Source organism: Oncorhynchus mykiss, chromosome 5 (genome assembly GCF_057628025.1).
Source record: "Oncorhynchus mykiss isolate SJ-2025 chromosome 5, ASM5762802v1, whole genome shotgun sequence".
Taxonomy (NCBI): Eukaryota; Metazoa; Chordata; class Actinopteri; order Salmoniformes; family Salmonidae; genus Oncorhynchus; species Oncorhynchus mykiss.
In genome coordinates, this window is record NC_143026.1 from 7,310,185 (window position 1) to 7,334,777 (window position 24,593).

Consider the following 24,593-nt stretch of genomic DNA (forward strand, 5'->3'; position numbering starts at 1 on the left):
TGGTCAGAACACAGTTCTTTGAATCAATGACACTAGGCCCCGGTGACCCTAAATACTCTGTTGTTTCTGTGCTCTTGTAACGTCATGAAATCCAATTTTATGTTTAAAACCAACTAAATGTTACACGTACGTTTTAAATGGCCTGGAACAAAAACGACCCAAATTTCACGGCTCACAAACAGTCATTCCCGGCACGGAGCGAGTCATTTTCACCATTATATAAAATAACCTGGAGCTGGATGGGCTGGGGTCGTTATACCTCAGACATCATTACCGGTAAACACGAACATGTGCACACACACACACAGTTATGGAAACTATTGTCGACGGACCCCAAAAAACAGCCAAACTCTATTAAAACGGACTTACACAGTAAACTCAGATCTCTTAGAAGTGGGTTCACAACTAAAATAATCTCAGTTCAAAATCAGCAGTCTGCTGCTTGCTTGACATACTGTGGCCCTCATATGGTGTGACCCTACTGCACCTTTAAAAAGACTCAAGCTTCTAGATGGCACAGTTGCATGCTGCCTAGTGCACTACTGGTTTCAGTTGACCCAAAAGCATGGCGCGTAGAGGGCTGTAACTGCATACAGCGACAATAATCTTGATTGAAAGACCTGTTTCGCCATCAGCATATCCACTAAGCCTCCAGTGAAACTCTGCATTTTCTGTACTCCCCTGTCCAATTACTGGGTGGGAGCTGCCGTCTGGCATGGTGCTGAGGTGTCATTTTCTCTCCAGGAATTGACAGAGCAAGTGGTCAATTCCTTGATAACGTGGCAGGTGGGGTAGCGACAGGGGATAAAATATACAGCCCCATAAACTAATTTCTCATTATTGTTGTCGGGGCCACATCACAGGAGAGGATGTAAGCGCTTTCCCAACTGGCTCCAAGGGCAGAAAGACCCGCCAGAGAGTTCAGCCAGCTTTCTGGAAAGTACACCTGGTATATATGCTTGTACTCGTTTTAAATTCGCCTGATGGAATACTGTGCTATTACCATCATAATCATCATCATCAACAGCATCTTACCATTACATTTATTTCTACAATTCAACAGACATTTTTGTTTCAGAAATCTGCCAACTCGTCTAGTTTTGATATTCAGGGAGTGTGTGTGTGTGTGTGTGTGCTTTACATTTCTCTCTGGATGTCATTATCGAAGCACCACAGGTTTTCCAGGCATAGCCTTTCCAAGTGAACAGACCTCTCTGCTGAGTGCCAGTGACAGTACTGGGTTCATACAGTCAATATGTTTTTAAAGCCCTGTGAGGAAAGAGAAAAGGCTTGAAATCTGTCATCTGGTCTTCTAGATGGAAACGGTGAGAACACAATGGAACTGAACGCTCTGACCCCAGTTATCCCCAATAGATGATAATTACAAAAATCAATCAGCTTGTGGGTTTTTCAAAGCAACTGTAACTAACGTTTTTTGGTGTTCTACAAGCCAACTATTCAAACTCCCCCCCCCAGAATGCTAAAGCCCTCTATAATGTAAACCACAGATCCACAACTAGATTAAGCCGCGGGGAGATTTTTTTTCATTAGCGGATGGTCAGGGGCCCGGAACATAATCACAAATAATTAATTGACTGCAAAATTTACCGCAAGAAGAACAACCCCTTGGGTTGTGCCGTGGTGGAGATCTTTGTGGGCTATACTCAGCCTTGTCTCAGGATGGTAAGTTGGTGGTTGAAGATATCCCTCTAGTGGTGTGGGGGCTGTGCTTTGGCAAAGTGGGTGGGGTTATATCCTTCCTGTTTGGCCCTGTCCGGGGGTGTCCTCGAATGGGGCCACAGTGTCTCCTGACCACTCCTGTCTCAGCCTCCAGTATTTATGCTGCAGTAGTTTATGTGTCGGGGGGCTAGGGTCAGTTTGTTATATCTGGAGTACTTCTCCTGTCCTATTCGGTGTCCTGTGTGAATTTAAGTGTGCTCTCTAATTCTCTCTCTCTCGGAGGACCTGAGCCCTAGGACCATGCCTCAGGAATACCTGACATGATGACTCCTTGCTGTCCCCAGTCCACCTGGCCGTGCTGCTGCTCCAGTTTCAACTGTTCTGCCTTATTATTATTGGACCATGCTGGTCATTTATGAACATTTGAACATCTTGGCCATGTTCTGTTATAATCTCCACCCGGCACAGCCAGAAGAGGACTGGCCACCCCACATAGCCTGGTTCCTCTCTAGGTTTCTTCCTAGGTTTTGGCCTTTCTAGGGAGTTTTTCCTAGCCACCGTGCTTCTACACCTGCATTGCTTGCTGTTTGGGGTTTTAGGCTGGGTTTCTGTACAGCACTTTGTGACATCGGCTGATGTGCGAAGGGTTATATAAATAAATTTGATTTGATTTGAAACAAATATAATATTTGACTAAAACAATCATTTCAAACCTTGCTTACATTTATATACAATCACATTCACTGAGTGTTCAAAACATTAAGAACACCTGCTCTTTCCATGACAGACCAGGAGAATTCAGGTGGAAACTACGATCTCTTATTGATGTCACTTGTAAAAATCCACTTCAATCAGTGTAGATGAAGGGGAGGAGACGGGGTTAAAGAAAGATTTCCAGATTGTTTAATAGTCACATGTACAGGGTTGCAAGTGTGATTGCAGGGTACAGTGAAAACAGGCTTCGAGCTCCAACATGCAGGACTACTGAAATTCAATAATGAAAATAGTATTTTTTGGGGGGTCTTGAGACATGGATAGTATGTGTGCCATTCAGAGGGTGCATGGGCAAGTCAAACGATTGAAGCGCTTTTGAACAGGGTATGATAGTAGGTGCCAGACGTACCGGTTTGAGTCAAGAACAGCAACGCTGCTGGGAATTCTGTATGGACCTCGCTTTGAGCGCTGGAGCATTGTCATGCTGAAACAGGAAAGGGCCTTCCCCAAACTGCTTCCCTTCACTGGAACTAAGGAGCCTAGCCCTAAGCATGAAAAACAGCCCCAGACCGGTATTCCTCCTCCACCAAACTTTACAGTTGGCATTATGCATTGGGGCAGGTAGTGTTTTCCTGGCATCCGCCAAACCTAGACTCGTCCATCAGACTGCCATTTGGTGAAGCGTGATTCATCTCTCCAGAGAACGTGTTTCCACTGCTCCAGAGTCCAATGACGGTGAACTTTACACAGACGCTTGGCATTGCGCATGGCAAAATGGCAATAGGGCTCAACACTTAAAAATATGCTTTTGTTCCTTCTATTAGTCTATAGGTAATATGCATGGAAGAAGCCTAGAGCTGACCAGTGCTTCAGGTAATATGCATGGAAGAAGCCTAGAGCTGACCAGTGCTTCAGGTAATATGCTTGGAAGAAGCCTTGAGCAGACCAGTGCTTCAGGTAATATGCTTGGAAGAAGCCTAGAGCTGACCAGTGCTTCAGGTAATATGCTTGGAAGAAGCCTAGAGCTGACCAGTGCTTCAAGTAATATGCTTGGAAGGAGCCTAGAGCTGACCAGTGCTTCAGGAAATATGCTTGGAAGAAGCCTGGAGCTGACCAGTGCTTCAGGTAATATGCTTGGAAGAAGCCTAGAGCTGACCAGTGCTTCAGGTAATATGCTTTGAAGAAGCCTAGAGCTGACCAGTCCTTCAGGTAATATGCATGGAACAAGCCTAGAGCTGACCAGTGCTTCAGGTAATATGTTTGGAAGAAGCCAAGAGCTGACCAGTGCTTCAGGTAATATGCTTGGAAGAAGCCTAGTGCTTCAGGTAATATGCTTGGAAGAAGCCTAGAGCTGACCAGTGCTTCAGGTAATATGCTTTGAAGAAGCCTAGAGCTGACCAGGGCTTCCAGTGACACAATCCTCCACGTAGTGAGGATTTGAATGTACAATGTTCTGCCAGACAGAATAAAAATGCTGGAAGGTGCGAACAGTGTTCCTCCTGGGGGTTAAGCTAGTACTTTGAAATTCCACTTCAGAATCCATCGGCAATAATGGGGGTGGTGTGCCTCCGTGTGCGCGAGAGTGTGTGTGTGTGTGTGTGTGTGTGTGTGTGAGCGTGAGCGAGTGTGTGAGTGTTAAGAGCACCTTGGGAGAACACATGAAAAGCTCTTCAGTGAGTGGGTCTACTACCGTTGGGCTGAGAGCACTGCCTCCACACCAACAGAAGAGGAGACTAAAAAGGCAAAACAATCACCAATGACTGGATTTGTTTCAATGTTATTAAAATATCTATATGGGAGATTCAATTATATATATATATATATATATATATATATATATATATATAGCAAAACATTTAAGTACATGTTAAAACGTGCACGATCAGCCTTATCCACTGTTCAGAAGCAAGATTTTCTTAAGCATTTAAAACCGATGACTTTTACAGAGCTTTCTCTTGATCCGCCTATGATATTTAAGGTAGCAACATATATCGTGAGGACCCAATCCCACCAAAAAAAACCCAGCAGAGATTGTAAAAGACTAAAAGACTTTGGCTCCCGGGTGGCGCTGCGGTCTAAGGCACTGCATCTCAGTGCAAAAGGCGTCATTTCAGTCCCTGGTTCGAATCCAGGCTGTATCACATCCGGCCATGATTGGGAGTCCCGTAAGGCGGCGCACAATTGGCCCAGTGTCATCTGGGTTTGGCCGGGGTAGGCTGTCATTGTAAATAAGAATTTGTTCTTAACTGACTTGCCTAGATAAATAATCAAATTAAAATATGGTAGTCAGTACATTCCTGACCTCCCAATTTTCCTCTCTTTAAAAAGAGTTTGAGAGAGATGAGAACGAATGCAACTACCACCACAAAGCAATGGAGGGAAGCAGGCTTTCTCTGGAACGTACGGTAACACTATCATAAATATGCATGACTTCAGCTTCCCACTATGATAGATATGCATGGTGAAGACTTCAGCTTCCCACTATGATAGATATGCATGGTGAAGACTTCAGCTTCCCACTATGATAGATGGTGAATGGTGAAGACTTTCCAATGTGAGAAAATAGAGAAATCAAAAATCAAATATGGGGATGGAAATTTCAGAATTTTTCATGGCCTTCCTAAACCAGGATTCAGACACGGCTAGGACATCAGGGTTGGCGGAGGAGTCTGATGTTAACATGCATGAAACCAAGGCTTTTATAGTTACAGAAGTCAACAAATAATAGCGCCTGGGGAATAGGAGTGGAACCCAGGCTACAGGGCCTGGGTTAACCTCTACATCACCAGAAAGGCTATAAGAACTGCTAAAGGCTATAAGAACTGGTCGTCTAGTTCGTTGGAACAGAGAATAAAAGGAACCGATTTCTGGGCTTGGTAGAATAGATTCAGGGCATAATGTACAGATGGGTATGGTAGGATGTGAGTACAGTGGAGGTAAATGTAGGCGTTGAGTGACGATGAAGGTACATACAGGACCTGAGTTAGAGACTGGGGCCGACAGGTAAATGGAGATGAATGGGCAGAGAGGGTCAGTTAGGTACATACAGGACCTGAGTTAGAGACTGGGGCCGACAGGTAAATGGTGATGAATGGGCAGAGCGGGTCAGTTAGGTACATACAGGACCTGAGTTAGAGACTGGGGCCGACAGGTAAATGGAGATGAATGGGCAGAGTGGGTCAGTTAGGTACATAAAGGACCTGAGTTCGAGGCTGGGGCCGACAGGTAAACAAAATTAGGTACCGTGTCATTGAAAGAGTCCAGGGGGCATCAGCTGTGTAGCTGAGTGATCTTCAGGTCAAAAGAGCAATAGGTGAGTCAGGGTGCCGTTCAGCTTAAAATCCAAATATAAACCTGGGTAGTTCCTCCTCGGGCCTTAATGCTTAACTCTATGTCAATAGTGTCGCAGTATATAACACACAACTCTACTTTTACATTTGCGCTTTAGGATAAAAATGGTATCGAACACCCAAATACAAGCTAAGTAATGTAGACGCTTAAGTGTTCAGAAGCATCCAGGTGTTTTGAGTCCATATTTGACCTAATATTGAGTCGGTGGTCATTTTTTGTTTCTATTCTGGATTTCTGGACTTTCTATTCCTTCACCTTTGATATTGAATACTGCATTGTTGAGACTGCATGTTTAAAGATTGCTGCAAAACTGACGTCATTTGGGTGACAGTGTTGATTAGAATCATATCAAAGCCAGGGGTTATCAAGTGTGATCAGCTCGGCTCCCCATCGCTGTGGTGCTTTGTTGAGGACAGGATATGAGAGACGGAGTAATATGTGCTCAGTACAAGTAGCGGCGTCTGCGAATGGGCTGCCATGTCAATAATGTGATCTAATAACCAGGGTTTATAACCACCTCAGTCACCCAGTGTAGTTAACTAAATGAGCCCTGTAGTTAACTAAATGAGCCCTGGGACTTAGATACGTGCTGAAGTTGTGACTAAGAGCATTTAGTGAGAACTGAGGAACTTAAAATCCAAAACGGAAAACTTTAGAAACTGCGCACACCAGCACTTCATCACACACACACACACACACACTACATGTTAGTGTTTTTAGGAAAGTATTCAGAACCCTGAACTTTTTCCACATTGTTACGTTACAGCTTTATTCTAAAATGTAGTAAATAAAAATAAATCCTCAGCAATCTACACACAATACCCCATAGTGACATCACAATACCCCATAGTGACATCACAATACCCTATGGTGACATCTATACCCCATAGTGACAAAGCAAAAACAGGTTAAAATGTGCAAATGTATTACAGATTAAAGGCTTTCGGAGCCATCATCGACTCAGTGGGTTTTGTCCAACATGTCTCTGGACCCACTCACTGTCACAGTCATACGCTGGACCTAGTTTTGTCCCATGGAATAAATGTTGTGGATCTTAATGTTTTTCCTCATAATCCTGGACTATCGGACCACCATTTTATTACGTTTGCAATTGCAACAAATAATCTGCTCAGACCCCAACCAAGGATCATCAAAAGTCGTGCTATAAATTCACAGACAACACAAAGATTCCTTGATGTCCTTCCAGATTCCCTCTGTCTACCCAAGGACACCAGAGGACAAAAATCAGTTAACCACCTAACTGAGGAACTCAACTTAACCTTGCGCAATACCCTAGATGCAGTTGCACCCCTAAAAACTAAAAACATTTCTCATAAGAAACTAGCTCCCTGGTACACAGAAAATACCCGAGCTCTGAAGCAAGCTTCCAGAAAATTGGAACGGAAATGGCGCCACACCAAACTGGAAGTCTTCCGACTAGCTTGGAAAGACAGTACTGTGCAGTACCGAAGAGCCCTTACTGCTGCTCGATCATCCTATTTTTCTAACTTAATTGAGGAAAATAAGAACAATCCGAAATTCCTTTTTGATACTGTCGCAAAGCTAACTAAAAAGCAGCATTCCCCAAGAGAGGATGACTTTCACTTTAGCAGTGATAAATTCATGAACTTATTTGAGGAAAAGATTATGATTATTAGAAAGCAAATTACGGACTCTTCCTTAAATCTGCGTATTCCTTCAAAGCTCAGTTGTCCTGAGTCTGCACAACTCTGCCAGGACCTAGGATCAAGAGAGACACTCAAGTGTTTTAGTACTATATCTCTTGACACAATGATGAAAATAATCATGGCCTCTAAACCTTCAAGCTGCATACTGGACCCTATTCCAACTAAACTACTGAAAGAGCTGCTTCCTGTGCTTGGCCCTCGTATGTTGAACATAATAAACGGCTCTCTATCCACCGGATGTGTACCAAACTCACTAAAAGTGGCAGTAATAAAGCCTCTCTTGAAAAAGCCAAACCTTGACCCAGAAAATACAAAAAACTATCGGCCTATATCGAATCTTCCATTCCTCTCAAAAATTTTAGAAAAGGCTGTTGCGCAACAACTCACTGCCTTCCTGAAGACAAACAATGTATACGAAATGCTTCAGTCTGGTTTTAGACCCCATCATAGCACTGAGACGGCACTTGTGAAGGTGGTAAATGACATTTTAATGGCATCGGACCGAGGCTCTGCATCTGTCCTCGTGCTCCTAGACCTTAGTGCTGCTTTTGATACCATCGATCACCACATTCTTTTGGAGAGATTGGAAACCCAAATTGGTCTACACGGACAAGTTCTGGCCTGGTTTAGATCTTATCTGTCGGAAAGATATCAGTTTGTCTCTGTGAATGGTCTGTCCTCTGACAAATCAACTGTAAATTTCGGTGTTCCTCAAGGTTCCGTTTTAGGACCACTATTGTTTTCACTATATATTTTACCTCTTGGGGATGTTATTCGAAAACATAATGTTAACTTTCACTGCTATGCGGATGACACACAGCTGTACATTTCAATTAAACATGGTGAAGCCCCAAAATTGCCCTTGCTAGAAGAATGTGTTTCAGACATAAGGAAGTGGATGGCTGCAAACTTTCTACTTTTAAACTCGGACAAAACAGAGATGCTTGTTCTAGGTCCCAAGAAACAAAGAGATCTTCTGTTGAATCTGACAATTAATCTTAAAGGTTGTACAGTCGTCTCAAATAAAACTGTGAAGGACCTCGGCGTTACTCTGGACCCTGATCTCTCTTTTGAAGAACATATCAAGACCATTTCAAGGACAGCTTTTTTCCATCTACGTAACATTGCAAAAATCAGGAACTTTCTGTCCAAAAATGATGCAGAAAAATTAATCCATGCTTTTGTCACTTCCAGGTTAGACTACTGCAATGCTCTACTTTCCGGCTACCCGGATAAAGCACTAAATAAACTTCAGTTAGTGCTAAATACGGCTGCTAGAATCCTGACTAGAACCCAAAAATTTGATCATATTACTCCAGTGCTAGCCTCTCTACACTGGCTTCCTGTCAAAGCAAGGGCTGATTTCAAGGTTTTACTGCTAACCTACAAAGCATTACATGGGCTTGCTCCTATCTATCTCTCTGATTTGGTCCTGCCGTACATACCTACACGTACGCTACTGTCACAAGACGCAGGCCTCCTAATTGTCCCTAGAATTTTTAAGCAAACAGCTGGAGGCAGGGCTTTCTCCTATAGAGCTCCATTTTTATGGAACGGTCTGCCTACCCATGTCAGAGACGCAAACTCGGTCTCAACCTTTAAGTCTCTACTGAAGACTCATCTCTTCAGTGGGTCATATGATTGAGTGTAGTCTGGCCCAGGAGTGGGAGGGTGAACGGAAAGGCTCTGGAGCAACGAACCACCCTTGCTGTCTCTGCCTGGCCGGTTCCCCTCTTTCCACTGGGATTCTCTGCCTCTAACCCTATTACAGGGGCTGAGTCACTGGCTTTACTGGGGCTCTCTCATGCCGTCCCTGGAGGGGGTGCGTCACCTGAGTGGGTTGAGTCACTGATGTGGTCATCCTGTCTGGGTTGGCGCCCCCCCCTCCCCCCCCCTTAAGTTGTGCCGTGGCGGAGGTCTTTGTGGGCTATACTCAGCATTGTCTCAGGATGGTATGTTGGTGGTTGAAGATATCCCTCTAGTGGTGTGGGGGCTGTGCTTTGGCAAAGTGGGTGGGGTTATATCCTTCCTGTTTGGCCCTGTCCGGGGGTGTCCTCGGAGTGGGCCACAGTGTCTCCTGACCCCTCCTGTCTCAGCCTCCAGTATTTATGCTGCAGTAGTTTATGTGTCGGGGGGCTAGGGTCAGTTTGTTATATCTGGAGTACTTCTCCTGTCCTATTCGGTGTCCTGTGTGAATCTAAGTGTGCGTTCTGTAATTCTCTCCTTCTCTCTTTCTCTCTCTCGGAGGACCTGAGCCCTAGGACCATGCCCCAGGACTACCTGACATGATGACTCCTTGCTGTCCCCAGTCCACCTGGCTGTGCTGCTGCTCCAGTTTCAACTGTTCTGCCTTATTATTATTCGACCATGCTGATCATTTATGAACATTTGAACATCTTGGCCATGTTCTGTTATAATCTCCACCCGGCACAGCCAGAAGAGGACTGGCCATCCCACATATGCTCTCTCTAATTCTCTCTTTCTTTCTCTCTCTCGGAGGACCTGAGCCCTAGGACCATGCCCCAGGAATACCTGACATGATGACTCCTTGCTGTCCCCAGTCCACCTGACTGTGCTGCTGCTCCAGTTTCAACTATTCTGCCTTATTATTATTCAACCATGCTGGTCATTTATGAACATTTGAACATCTTGACCATGTTTTGTTATAATCTCCACCCGGCACAGCCAGAAGAGGACTGGCCACCCCACATAGCCTGGTTCCTCTCTAGGTTTCTTCCTAGGTTTTGGCCTTTCTAGGGAGTTTTTCCTAGCCACCGTGCTTCTTCACCTGCATTGCTTGCTGTTTGGGGTTTTAGGCTGGGTTTCTGTACAGCACTTTGAGATATCAGCTGATGTACGAAGGGCTATATAAAATAAATTTGATTGATAAAATAAATTTGATTAAAAAAAAAAACTGAAATACCTTATTTAAATATGAGACTAAATTGAGCTCAGGTGTATCCTGTTTCCATTGATCGTTCTTGAGACATTTCTACAACTTGATTGGAGTCCACCTGTGGTAAATTCTATTGATTGGACATTATTTGGAAAGGCACACACACCTGTCTATATAAGGTCCCACAGTTGACAGTGCATGTCAGAGCAAAAACCATACCACGAGGTCGAAGGAATTGTCCGCAGAGTGCCGAGACAGGATATTGTCATGGCACAGATCTGGGGAAGGGAATCAAAAAATGTATGCAGCATTGAAGGTCCCCAAGAACACAGTGGCCATTCTTAAATGGAAGAAGTTTGGAACCACTAAGACTCCTCCTAGTGCTGGCCACCTGGCCAAAATGAGCAATCGGGGAGAAGGGCCTTGGTCATTGAGGTGACCAAGAACCTGATGGTCACTGACAGAGCTGTAGAGCTCTCCTCTGTGGAGATGGGAGAACCTTCCAGAAGGGAAACCATCTCTGCGGCACTCCACCAAATCAGGCCTTTATGGTAGAGTGGCCAGACGGAAGCCACTCCTCAGTTAAAAGGCACCTGACAGCCCACTTGGAGTTAACCAAAAGGCACCGACAGGACCATGAGAAACAAGATTCTCTGGTCTGATGAAACCAAGACTGAACTCTTTGGCTTGAATGTCAAGCGCCACCAACAAAAATGGGCAGGGACTGGGCGACTAGTCACGATTGAGGGAAAGATGAACGAAGCAAAGTACAGAGAGATCCCTGATAAAAACCTGCTCCAGAGTGCTCAGGACTTCAGAATGGTGCGAAGGTTCACCTTACCACAGGACAATGACCCTAAGCACACAGCCAAGACAACGCAGAAGTGGCTTAGGGACAAGTCTCCGAATGTCCTTGAGTGTCCCAGCCAGAGCCCAAACTTGAACCCGATGGAACATCTCTGGAGAGACCTGAAAATAGCTGTGCAGCGACACTCCCCATCCAACCTGACAGAGCTTGAGAGGATCTGCAGAGAAGAATGGGAGAAACTCTGCAAAACCAAGTGTGCCAAGCTTGTAGCATCTTACCCAAGAAGTCTTGAGGCTGTAATCGCTGCCAAAGGTGCTTAAACAAAGTACAGAGTAAAGGGTCTGAATACTTATGTAATATGTGATAGTTTTTTAAATTTTAATACAGTTGCAAAAATGTCTAAAAAAACTGTTTTTGCTTTGTGATTATGGGGTATTGTGTTTAGATTGATGAGGGAAAAATAACTAATCAATTTTAGAATAAGGCTGTAACGTAACAAATGTGGAAAAGGTCAAAGGGTCAGAATACTTTCCAAATGCACTGTATATTAAAGAAATAAATGACTGAGGCAAAGTAAAATGATACAACTAGCTTTGCTCGTGATGCACGCCCCTTTAAAAATGATACAAATAGCTTTGCTCGTGATGCACGCCCCTTTAAAAATGATAGAAATATAACAGCAACCAACCTGAGCACACTGGACTTTAAAAACCAACCACACAGATGTAAACATTTAATGTTTTATGATCTGACCACCACTAGGCTCCCAAATCAGATTCCCGGTGCATTCCACAGGTCACGTTTAGAAGTGAATGTTCCAATTTCTTTTAAAATCCAAGATGAGTGAAAGTTTTGTGGCACACCAGTTGAGAACTATTGCTCTACTACATTCCCATTCAGTTCTAGTACACGATAAGATACAAAGAACGTTCTGGATCATAGGTCATAGGGTCTCTTACCGCCCAGGTCTTGCTCAGCCTGAAGATGGGAGCGCTTTGCAGGGCTGACACCACAGACACCATGGAGTGGAGGTTATTCAGCTCCAACAGTTTCTGAAAGGAAAAGCACGGTACATTTAATACCCTCAATAGAACTAGCAAATCCCTATGCAATAAGTAACATAACAATGGATAGTAAATATATATAACGCTATCCTGGATCCAGATCTGTTTCTGCCATATTGCCATCTCCTTGTCATTCATTATCACGTCAAATATATGTTTGGCATGACAGTTCCTTAAGGGGTTTGCAAAAGGACAATGCATATTATATACACAAACTCATCTGAAACACAACCAAAACAAACAGCAAATGCATCAAACAAAGGTGTAGAGTCACACGCTTGATGTAATCACTGTGTTCTATGAATATGGGACCAAATACTTCACTTTCTACTACTTTAATATACAGTGAATTTGTCCCAATACTTTTGCTCCCTTAAAATAGGGAGACTATGTACAAAAAGTGCTGTAAATTCTAAACGGTTCACCCAAAATACTGAACAAAAATCTAAACGCAACATGTAAAATGTTGGTGCCATGTTTCATGAGCTGAAATAAAAGATCCCAGAAATGTTCCACAAAAAGCTTATTTCTCTAAAATGTTGTGCACAAATTAGTTTACAACACTGTTAGTGAGCATTTCTCCTTTGCCAAGATAATCCATCCACCTGACAGGTGTGGCATATCAAGAAGCGGATCAAACAGCATGATCATTACACAGGTGCACCTTGTGCTGGGAACAATAAAAGGTCACTAAAATGTGCAGTTTTGTCACACAACACAATGCCACAGATGTCTCAAGTTTTGAGAGAGCGTGAAATTGGCATGCTGACAGCAGGAATGTCCACCAGAGCTGTTGCCAGAGAATTCAGTGTTCTTTTCTCTACCATAAGTTGCCTCCAAAATCATTTTAGAGAATTTGGCAGTACATCCAACTGGGCTCACAACTGCAGACCACGCATAACCACTCCAGCCCAGGACCTCCACATCCAGCTTCTTCACCTGCGGGATCATCTGAGGTGGTGCTGAGGAGTATTTCTGTCTGTAATGAAGCCATTTTGAAGGGAAATTCACATTCTGATTTGATGAGCCTAGCACAACAGTGGGTGGGTCTGGCTCCCCAGTGGGTGGGGTCTGGCTCCCCCCAGTGGGTGGGGTCTGGCTCCCCAGTGGGTGGGGTCTGGCTCCCCCCAGTGGGTGGGGTCTGGCTCCCCCCAGTGGGTGGGGTCTGGCTCCCCCCAGTGGGTGGGGTCTGGCTCCCTAATCCAAAGATTAGGGCCTAATTTCTTTATTTAAATTGACTGATTTCCTGATATGAACTGTAACTCAGTAAAACATTTGAAATTGTTGCCTGTTGCCTTTATGTTTTTTTGTTCAGTATAGATGAAAATACCCTCAAATTAAAGCTGACAGTCTGCACTTTAACCTCATAGGTCACTGCTAGTTTTCAAATCCAAAACGGTTGGAAGTATACAGTCAACATAAGAAAAAAAAATACCTCACTATATGGTACATCTGGAATAATAATCCAAGAGATTGAAACTGTGCTGATGAAAAGTTAAATCTAAAGAGAAAACAAGAGAGAGAGAGAGAACTAATGGCCTAACCAGAGGAATGAATACTTGGCTTTGTGAATAGAATCATACAGGCCTCCATATACATGTGCTAGCTCTTAGTCTAATATAGACAGCCATCTTTGGATATCAGGATTAGGGTGAATTCATTCTAAAAAATCTATATTGAAATTCACTGAAATGCAACATATGAATTGAAAACAGTCCTCGTTTAAAAAAGTCTAGTGAATCATAAGTTCATAAATAGTACATCCCTGGGTTGCTCCTCTTTTCAGTTCGCTGCAGTTAGCAACTTGAACGAGCTGCAAAAAAAAAACCACTTAAACTGAACAGTTTTATCTCCATCTCTTCATTCAAAGACTAAATCATGGACATACTTACTGACAGTTGCGACTGCTTCACGTGATTTATTGTTGTGTCTACCTTCTTGTGCTGTTGTCTGTGCCCAATAATGTTTTGTGCTGCTACCATGTTATGTTTGCTACCATGCTATGTTGTCGTCTTAGGTCTCTCTTCATGTAGTGTCTCTCTTGTACTGTTGTGTGTTTTGTCCTATATTTTTATTTTTATTTTTAATCCCAGGCCCTCGTCCCCGCAGGAGGCCTATTTTCCTTTTGGTAGGCCGTCATTGTAAATAAGAATTTGTTCTCAACTGACTTGCCTAGTTACATTTTAAATTAAATAAACAAATTGGAATCAGACTCCTGAAGGTAACATGAAATTGACCCATAAACTGTTGACTAGACAACAACCACATCTAAAAAAATTTTTACCTAATACTTCTGTCCTCATGAGTTTTAAATTAGTCCGTTTTTCTACTATTGGCTGAATGAGAAGATAAATATGAATTCTCTCTCCTATTTCCAACTGAATTGATTGACAGTTTTGGTAGTTCTAAAATCCTCCCCATTTCCAAATGGTCAATATCCCCGTTGCGGTTTTCCTGGTCCATGATGATGTCATGGTTCCACTAAGCTCTTTCCACCCCCACACCATGACCTCTGGGAGGTGCTCTCACTGCTGCAGCTCCCTGATTGGACTGTGGCCGGACAGAGAGAGAGAGAACCTATTGTTTTTGTCATTGGTGTGTCTGCTTTCTTCATTACTTCTAATACAATGGCGTTAACATGACCAGGGGTTCTGAAACCTTTTCAGCTCCAGAAACCAAATGAGAAATTTACCGTCCTCCTGTGACCCAATTGGTCCTCCAACGACCCAAATTAAACAAGAAAGTGTGTGTGATTATAGATGTATTCACATAACTCAAGACCCACCTCTCACATGTCCAAGGCCCACTTTGGGTCCTGACACAGTTTAATAAATCCTGTGTAGTGTTTCTCTCAAAACAAAACTCTGGTCCTAGAGGCCCACTAAGTAAGCTGGCTCTTACTCCAGCAGGGCACTGTTAGAGGCCATTATAAGTCATGTTTAATTGTTTCTGGGAAACCAATACAGTGATGATTCATTTGAAATTAACTTTTTTTAAAAAGGTGAGAAAATCATTTTCATGTGGACAAACAGTCTGTCAAAAGGTGAATTCATTTAGATCATGACTACATGCTAGCAGATACCCATAGACTTCCAGTCTTTGCGCTAACAACAGTTAGCATTGGCTCGCAAAACTACCTATAACTTCCTTCATACTGGGCACAGAGGCATAACAATCGTATCCACGAATTCATCGAACTCTGGGGAAGTAGATAAAATCCAGAAGTATCCCTTTAATCCGTTGCCGGGTGATTTGTTTGGCTTTGACAGTGGGCCGTCAAAAATAGAGAACATCACATGCGTTACTGGAGGGTTTGCCTTCATTGGGGTTAAGCTATAACAATGAATTCAGAAAATACAATTGCCAATCCAATTCATGACATGGATATAAGTGTACTGGATCAACCTTAACGTGAAAATCTTGTACAGGGGGGATAATATTTATAGATTCATTCAAGCGGTCTGGTTTTGAAATCAGAGAAAAGCATTCCAGTTGATTTACAGATGTGGTCACAGAAGATAACAAGAGAAACATGTTGGGTTCAATTATTCCACTGTGAACCATTATTCAGATAAATAAAAACCTAAGTATTTTGTGAATTATGAGTTCTGGAAAACACTTAAGACAAAGTTCTGGTTCACCATTCAAAAGCTCTAAACTATGTGAAAGGCTAGCCCATGTTCATGTCATAGACCACCAGCATAAACTATGTGAAAGGCTAGCCCATGTTCACGTCATAGACCACCAGCATAAACTATGTGAAAGGCTAGCCCATGTTCATGTCATATGTCACCAGCATAAACTATGTGAAAGGCTAGCCCATGTTCATGTCATATGTCACCAGCATAAACTATGTGAAAGGCTAGCCCATGTTCATGTCATATGTCACCAGCATAAACTATGTGAAAGGCTAGCCCATGTTCATGCCACCAGCATAAACTATGTGAAAGGCTAGCCCATGTTCATGTCATATGTCACCAGCATAAACTATGTGAAAGGCTAGCCCATGTTCATGTCATATGTCACCAGCATAAACTATGTGAAAGGCTAGCCCATGTTCATGTCATATGTCACCAGCATAAACTATGTGAAAGGCTAGCCCATGTTCATGTCATAGGCCACCCGCATAAACTATGTGAAAGGCTAGCCCATGTTCATGTCATAGGCCACCCGCATAAACTATGTGAAAGGCTAGCCCATGTTCATGTCATAGGCCACCAGCATAAACTATGTGAAAGGCTAGCCCATGTTTATGTCATATGTCACCAGCATAAACTATGTGAAAGGCTAGCCCATGTTCATGTCATAGGCCACCAGCATAAACTATGTGAAAGGCTAGCCCATGTTCATGTCATATGTCACCAGCATAAACTATGTGAAAGGCTAGCCCATGTTCATGTCATAAGCCACCAGCATAAACTATGTGAAAGGCTAGCCCATGTTCATGTCATAAGCCACCAGCATAAACTATGTGAAAGGCTAGCCCATGTTCATGTCATAGGCCACCAGCATAAACTATGTGAAAGGCTAGCCCATGTTCATGTCATAGGCCACCAGCATAAACTATGTGAAAGGCTAGCCCATGTTCATGTCATAGGCCACCAGCATAAACTATGTGAAAGGCTAGCCCATGTTCATGTCATAGGCCACCAGCATAAACTATGTGAAAGGCTAGCCCATGTTCATGTCATATGTCACCAGCATAAACTATGTGAAAGGCTAGCCCATGTTCATGTCATATGTCACCAGCATAAACTATGTGAAAGGCTAGCCCATGTTCATGTCATATGTCACCAGCATAAACTATGTGAAAGGCTAGCCCATGTTCATGTCATATGTCACCAGCATATCTCCACTGCTTATTTTTTCCCCTCACTAAAATTGGGTTTTATTTGATAACCTTAATGGGTTCGCAAGAGAAATAACAACGCATGACACGTACATGTGACCAAGTAGGGGGGGGGGGGGGGGGGGGGGACGACACACCCATTAATGACCTAAGACAGATTTTTAAAAAGGCCTGTAATTATGGTGCTGTAATAAAATCTTGATAGATGTGCTGAGCAAGATGAATAGTACCTCGTTTCAAAGCAGCAATTGATGCAGGTACTTCTCTATTCTACTGGAGCATAACATTTTATTTTTTGCCAGATCGACACCAAATCGCTGCCACGGTCCTTTAAGTGTTGATGACTACACACAATGATTACCTGGAGCTATTCGTTCATAAATCATACAGCTGGGAAAACCACAAAAACGTCATACTTCACATTTTGCACCATAGATTCAAGAAGTCTGTTTGAATATTATTATTATTTTTTTTAAACATCTGCAATATCGCTTATTTTCATACCTACACTTCTCAACCTGAACCTTGGAAAGGACACTGCTACGTGTCATTTAAGTCCCATGTGTTGCGTGGGCTTGAGCAGAGTGCTTGGGCCCACCATACGGGTGAACACACCAGGATGGTCTGCTGGTATAAATAGGACCTCAGCATAGACGGAAGACACCCTGTACAGCAGGTTAGAGTCCCACGTAATGTCAATAACTCCCTAGACGATCTTTAAGATGTTCAAAATAACACTTTGTTTGGTGGCAACTGCAAACTGTTGACATATTACTTTAGCTAACTACCCTCAATACGCTGCCAACTACCCTCAATACGCTGCTAACTGTTGACATATTACTTTAGCTAACTACCCTCAATACGCTGCCAACTACCCTCAATACGCTGCCAACTACCCTCAATACGCTGCCAACTACCCTCAATACGCTGCCAACTACCCTCAATACGCTGCCAACTACCCTCAATACGCTGCCAACTACCCTCAATACACTGCTAACTACCCTCAATACGCTGTAAACTGTTGACATATTACTTTAGCTAACTACCCTCAATACGCTGCCAACTACCCTCAATACGCTGCCAACTACCCTCAATACGCTGCCAACTACCCTCAATACGCTGCCAACTACCCTCAATACGCTGCCAACTACCCTCAATACGCTGCCAACTACCCTCAATACGCTGCCAACTACCCTCAATACGCTGCCAACTACCCTCAATACGCTGCCAACTACCCTCAATACGCTGCCAACTACCCTCAATACGCTGCCAACTACCCTCAATACGCTGCCAACTACCCTCAATACGCTGCCAACTACCCTCAATACGCTGCCAACTACCCTCAATACGCTGTAAACTGTTAACATTTTACTTTAGCTAACTACCCTCAATACACTGTAAACTGTTGACATATTACTTTAGCTAACTACCCTCAATACGCTGCCAACTACCCTCAATACACTGCTAACTACCCTCAATACGCTGTAAACTGTTGACATATTACTTTAGCTAACTACCCTCAATACGCTGCCAACTACCCTCAATACGCTGCCAACTACCCTCAATACGCTGCCAACTACCCTCAATACGCTGCCAACTACCCTCAATACGCTGCCAACTACCCTCAATACGCTGCCAACTACCCTCAATACGCTGCCAACTACCCTCAATACGCTGCCAACTACCCTCAATACGCTGCCAACTACCCTCAATACGCCTACCCTCAATACGCTGCCAACTACCCTCAATACGCTGCCAACTACCCTCAATACGCTGCCAACTACCCTCAATACGCTGTAAACTGTTAACATTTTACTTTAGCTAACTACCCTCAATACACTGCCAACTACCCTCAATACACTGCAAACTGTTGACATATTACTTTAGCTAACTACCCTCAATACGCTGCCAACTACCCTCAATACACTGCCAACTACCCTCAATACACTGCAAACTGTTGACATATTACTTTAGCTAACTACCCTCAATACGCTGCCAACTACCCTCAATACACTGCTAACTACCCTCAATACACTGCCAACTACCCTCAATACACTGCCAACTACCCTCAATACACTGCAAACTGTTGACATATTACTTTAGCTAACTACCCTCAATACACTGCCAACTACCCTCAATACACTGCAAACTGTTGACATATTACTTTAGCTAACTACCCTCAATACGCTGCCAACTACCCTCAATACGCTGTAAACTGTTGACATAGCTGAAGTACTAACTACCCTCAATACGCTGCCAACTACCCTCAATACGCTGTAAACTGTTGACATAGCTGAAGTACTAACTACCCTCAATACACTGCTAACTACCCTCAATACACTGTAAACTGTTGACATAGCTGAAGTACTAACTACCCTCAATACACTGCTAACTACCCTCAATACGCTGTAAACTGTTGACATAGCTGAAGTACTAACTACCCTCAATACACTGCTAACTACCCTCAATACGCTGTAAACTGTTGACATAGCTGAAGTACTAACTACCCTCAATACACTGCTAACTACCCTCAATACGCTGTAAACTGTTGACATAGCTGAAGTACTAACTACCCTCAATACACTGCTAACTACCCTCAATACACTGTAAACTGTTGACATAGCTGAAGTACTAACTACCCTCAATACACTGCTAACTACCCTCAATACGCTGTAAACTGTTGACATAGCTGAAGTACTAACTACCCTCAATACACTGCTAACTACCCTCAATACGCTGTAAACTGTTGACATATTACTTTAGCTAACTACCCTCAATACACTGCCAACTACCCTCAATACACTGCTAACTGTTGACATATTACTTTAGCTAACTACCCTCAATACACTGCCAACTACCCTCAATACACTGTAAACTGTTGACATAGCTGAAGTACTAACTACCCTCAATATGCTTGAAAACTTAGTTGCTACATGTTCAGTTGACGGTGAACTAATCAAACTGAATATATCTGTGTATAGTATTATAGATAAACTGTGTGTGTGTGGGGGGTGTGGTGGGGGATCTACTCAAATCAACTTTTAATGAATTAATTAAATGATGGTGAACTGAGGGGAGCTCCGACTGAACAAGCGTCCATAGGGACAGCAGTATTGGTGTGGAACCTCAAAGCCTAGTGGCCATTAGAGGTACTACTCGCAAGGGTTTGTTTGTCTTGTCGGTCCCAGGAGAACCTCTGGATTGCACAACAACGCTTTGCCATGCGTTAAGGAACAGCAGGCGATGAATGGGATGTTTCCTCAATAAAAATGGCTGACTAGTATGGCTACAAAGGAAGGAATATTCCCACCAGTGTGGATGTAGGGCAGGTTCCTCATGTTTACATTTCTGTGTTGTTATTCAGTGTATTCTTTTCTTAAATCTGTACTTTGTGTGACAATTATTGTTTTGTGTGTATTTGTTGAGCCGCCCTCCCATTGGTCAATAAGCAGAGGATACGAGGAAGATGTGAGTGTTTGACTGTGTTGCTGGAGTAATAACAGTGTGGTTAATTTTCTCATTCGTCCTAGAACCAATATTCTCAGTGGCCAAGTGGTCTGAACTCACCTTGGCTATTTTAACAAAATGGCTCAGTATTTCTGCTCGGATCTTCAGTGTCTGGGCAGTCAAAATTTCTCTCACCAGCCAAAAGCTAACCTGCAATAAACAAACAAACAAGAAGTACATAATTACTGAGTATACATACGGAGAACAGTATTAAAAGACACACACACAATCTAGACATCAGTCTGCATTCACATTACCGACTCGTGACAGCAGGATGAAACCGGATGGTATTTTTTTTTTTCAATGAGACAACCATTACTACCTACCATTATTATAGAAAATTAGACAAATTATCCCCCATTTTTAAGATTGGTAAATTAGTAGTTAGTCTAGCGGGAGACCCCAAGGACCAACCAGGAATGAATGGGCCTACCTCTACACTGTTCCCCCAAGTCATTAGACGTACACTGCAACAACAACAAAATGCCATTCAACAGTCTATTAACTCTCCATAGCCATTGTGGGTGATCAGATTAGAGTCACGAGTGAGAGTCACTCACTTAACACTGTGGTTAGTGAGCAGTAGGTCACTCATTTCTAACTTTGCGATTAGAAGCAAATGGCAGCTGGAATCCGTGCACGTCTTGTCAGAAATGGGCAAGGCAACACAGGGGACGCTCAATCAAGCCCATAACCCCTACAAGGTCTGGTCCATGAAATCTCCTTAGAGGCCTGGAGGGAAATTCAATTGAGAAAAACCACTAGCTTAAGGAGAACTCATTTCTGAATTTACCCACAAAAAGAAAGAAGAAAAATGGGAAGAAAATCTGATGCAAAAACCCACAATAACACTAGACATGGAAACCCATTAAAAGCCATTTGGTTTCCTTGATTGTAATTGTGCCGCAAACACTGTGTGCCATCCACATGGGCTTAGCTTGGCAGAGCCTCACAAACCCCAAATGAGTTTTAACAAAGGGCATTTACAGTGGTATTGTGTGTGTGTGTGTGTGTGTGTGTGTGTGTGTGTGTGTGTGTGTGTACGTACTGTAGATGACGCCTTTCTGGAACCCACAAGAGTTATTTCACCCATGTGAACAGAAGGAGAGACGCATGATGAATCCAAACCGTTCTTGACAACAACTTGCCCTTTTCACCTACATCTGACAGTTTTATTATGCTCGAAGGCTAATTCCTTTATCATGTGGGGGCAAAAGCTCTGCTTTTCAGTTTTTCACTGGAAAATATAAATTAACTTTGCTTGTATCGCAGCTCAACTGGCTATCACCGTGACAGGAACTGCTGTCTGATTCTGACTGGGCAGTTCCTTCCTGTTACGACAGGTTTAGGTTTTTTTGACAGGAAGATAACCTGCTATAATCTTCTGGTTCTGGCCTGTCAGATTTACTGTAACAGCTCCGGAGGAAACAGAGACCACAGGGTAAACCAGAGATCCTACAGTGAACACCATTAAGCCAGATCCTGGGACTTGCACCTGTAAGCTTGGGAAGCCTCCATTTGACAGACAACCATCATGACATATTTCCTGCCGAGTCCCCCAGGGGCTTGTTCCAGCTCCAATGCTTTTCTCAGATACTAGCCCTGGAATGGGGCAAGCTATAGCCCTGAATAGGAGCCCTGGAATTGGCCAGGCAATAGCCCTGAATAGGAGCCCAGAAAGGGCCCGTCTGTAGCCCTGAATAGGAGCCCTGAAAGGGCCTGTGTATAGCCCCGAATAGGAGCCCTGAAAGGGGCTGTGTATAACCCTGAATAGGAGCCCTGAGAGGGCCTGTGTATAGCCCTGAATAGGAGCCCTGAGAGGGCCTGGGTATAGCCCTGAATAGGAGCCCTGAAAGGGCCTGTGTATAGCCCTGAATAGGAGCCCTGAAAGGGCCTGTGTATAGCCCTGAATAGGAGCCCTGTGGGATCCTATGCACTGTAAGTACTGTATACCTTTTCAATCTGGCAGTAAACAAGCTTCACTGTAAACATGTGCCATGATACTAATCATAGTAAACAGAACCTCCACAATAGGGATCCAGAAACAGGGTGTTTTCACTCTAAATCTTTAAATGGTTATGGGATCCGTGCAAGTAGTTCATGGTCTGAAGGTGAATTAGCCTCAAACGTGATTGAACGTTTGTCTGCTTGCAAACATGGTGACCTTTAACCCTGATGTTTACTACAGGTACGGCTCATGGGTGGGACCGATGCTGGGTACAGCAGATACATGATCGTGTACCTTTGGGGTCAACCTATCAAGATGCGGGGATACAGTAATATACAATTTGTTATGGTATAAGAGAAGGAAACCTGAATCTATATACTTTGCCATGTTAAAACTGCCCAGGCATCAGCCGGAGACTCCCACTGTTCAGTGGATTACTTCAAACCGGAGTGAAATATGAAAGAGAAATCTCACTACAATGTCTGTTTACCCACTTACCCTTTAACTACCCGCTATGCATTGATAAAACAAACACTAACTAGCCACTATTCATTGATAAAATAAATAGTAAAGTCCCACTATGCATCAGTTTAAAAAATTTACAAAAATTAAATAACATGTACCTCGAACTATTCATCGACAGGACAAACATTTTAAACTATCCACTGTTCATTGATAAAACAGCATTTTAAAACTAGGCTTTCAGAAATGTTTTGGTCTTAGCCATTCCATGTTTTGGTTTTGGTCTTAGCCATTCCATGTTTTGGTTTTGGTCTTAGCCATTCCATGTTTTGGTTTTGGTCTTAGCCATTCCATGTTTTGGTTTTGGTCTTAGCCATTCCATGTTTTGGTTTTGGTCTTAGCCTTTCCAACTGAAGATGAGGTAGTTCTCCTGGGACACGCATAACATCAGCAAATCACTGAGGATCCTCTCAAACCAACATCATCACGGTCACAGCGGAAACCGGGAGAGATCAATATCGCCTCACCAGAAAACAAATTATGTTCATGTTATTACGTTACAGCGCCTTCAGAAACTATTCACACCCCTCGATTTTTTCAACATTTTGTGGTGTTACAGCCAGAATTATAAAATGATTGATATTTTGTGTCACTGGCCTACACACAATACCCCATAATGTAAAAGAGGAATTATGTTGGAATTTATTACAAATTAATTGAAAATGAAAAGTTGAAATGTTTTATGGGTCAATAAGTATTCAACCCCTTTGTTATAGCAAGGCAAAATAAGTTCAAGAGTAAAAATGTGAAAGTAAAACACTGGAATGGAAAATTTGCAGTGAAAGAATGTGCAAAGTAGAGATAGAAATAATGGAGGAAAGGAGAAAGGAGAAAAATAAATAAATACAGTAGGGAAAGAGGTAGTTGTTTGGGCTAAATTATAGGTGGGCTATGTACAGGTGCAGTAATCTGTGAGCTGCTCTGACAGCTGGTGCTTAAAGCTAGTGAGGGAGATAAGTGTTTCCGGTTTCGGAGATTTTTGTAGTTCGTTCCAGTCATTGGCAGCAGAGAACTGGAAGGAGAGGGGCGTAAAGGAAGAGTTTGTTTTGGGGGTGACCAGAGAGATATACCTGCTGGATTGCGTGCTACAGGTTGGGTGCTGCTATGGTGACCAGCGAGCTGAGATAAGGGGGGACTTTACCTAGCAGGGTCTTGTAGATGACCTGGAGCCAGTGGGTTTGGCGACGAATATGAAGCGAGGGCCAGCCAACGAGAGCGCACAGGTCGCAGTGGTGGGTAGTATATGGGGCTTTGGTGACAAAACGGATGGCACTGTGATAGACTGCATCCAGTTTGTTGCCTTGGCAACAGCAAACGGGGATCCTTAACAATACTCCTCTGTGTAGCAGGCACACGTAAAAGTACTGCTCAATTCCAACAAACTGGAACGTAACGTTGAGGATAAAGTTCAGGAATGACACAATTTCACGTGTCCAACATCTAAAAGTACGTATTTCTGTGTTTTTGGAGCCTTTTTTTCATGATTTGTTCTGTGTGTAAATGCAGAATGAGTATGAGGAAGTCTAACGCTGGTGGGGAAAGTGAAATCTCACAAAAAAACACTTC

The 24,593-nt window shown here is 43.2% G+C and overlaps 1 protein-coding gene across 2 annotated transcripts in view; it reads right to left on the minus strand.

Annotated features, from left to right (window-relative positions):
* LOC110523130 (ras-specific guanine nucleotide-releasing factor RalGPS1) overlaps window positions 1–24,593 on the minus strand; it is a 306,441-nt gene that overhangs the window by 190,129 nt on the left and 91,719 nt on the right. For both annotated transcript variants that reach the window (XM_036976684.2, XM_036976683.2), the window contains exons 6-7: window positions 20,618–20,707; window positions 12,097–12,189 (exon numbers count right to left, since the gene is read on the minus strand). In XM_036976684.2, the coding sequence (XP_036832579.1) occupies window positions 12,097–12,189; window positions 20,618–20,707 (183 nt within the window). The remainder of the gene's footprint in view (window positions 1–12,096; window positions 12,190–20,617; window positions 20,708–24,593) is intronic.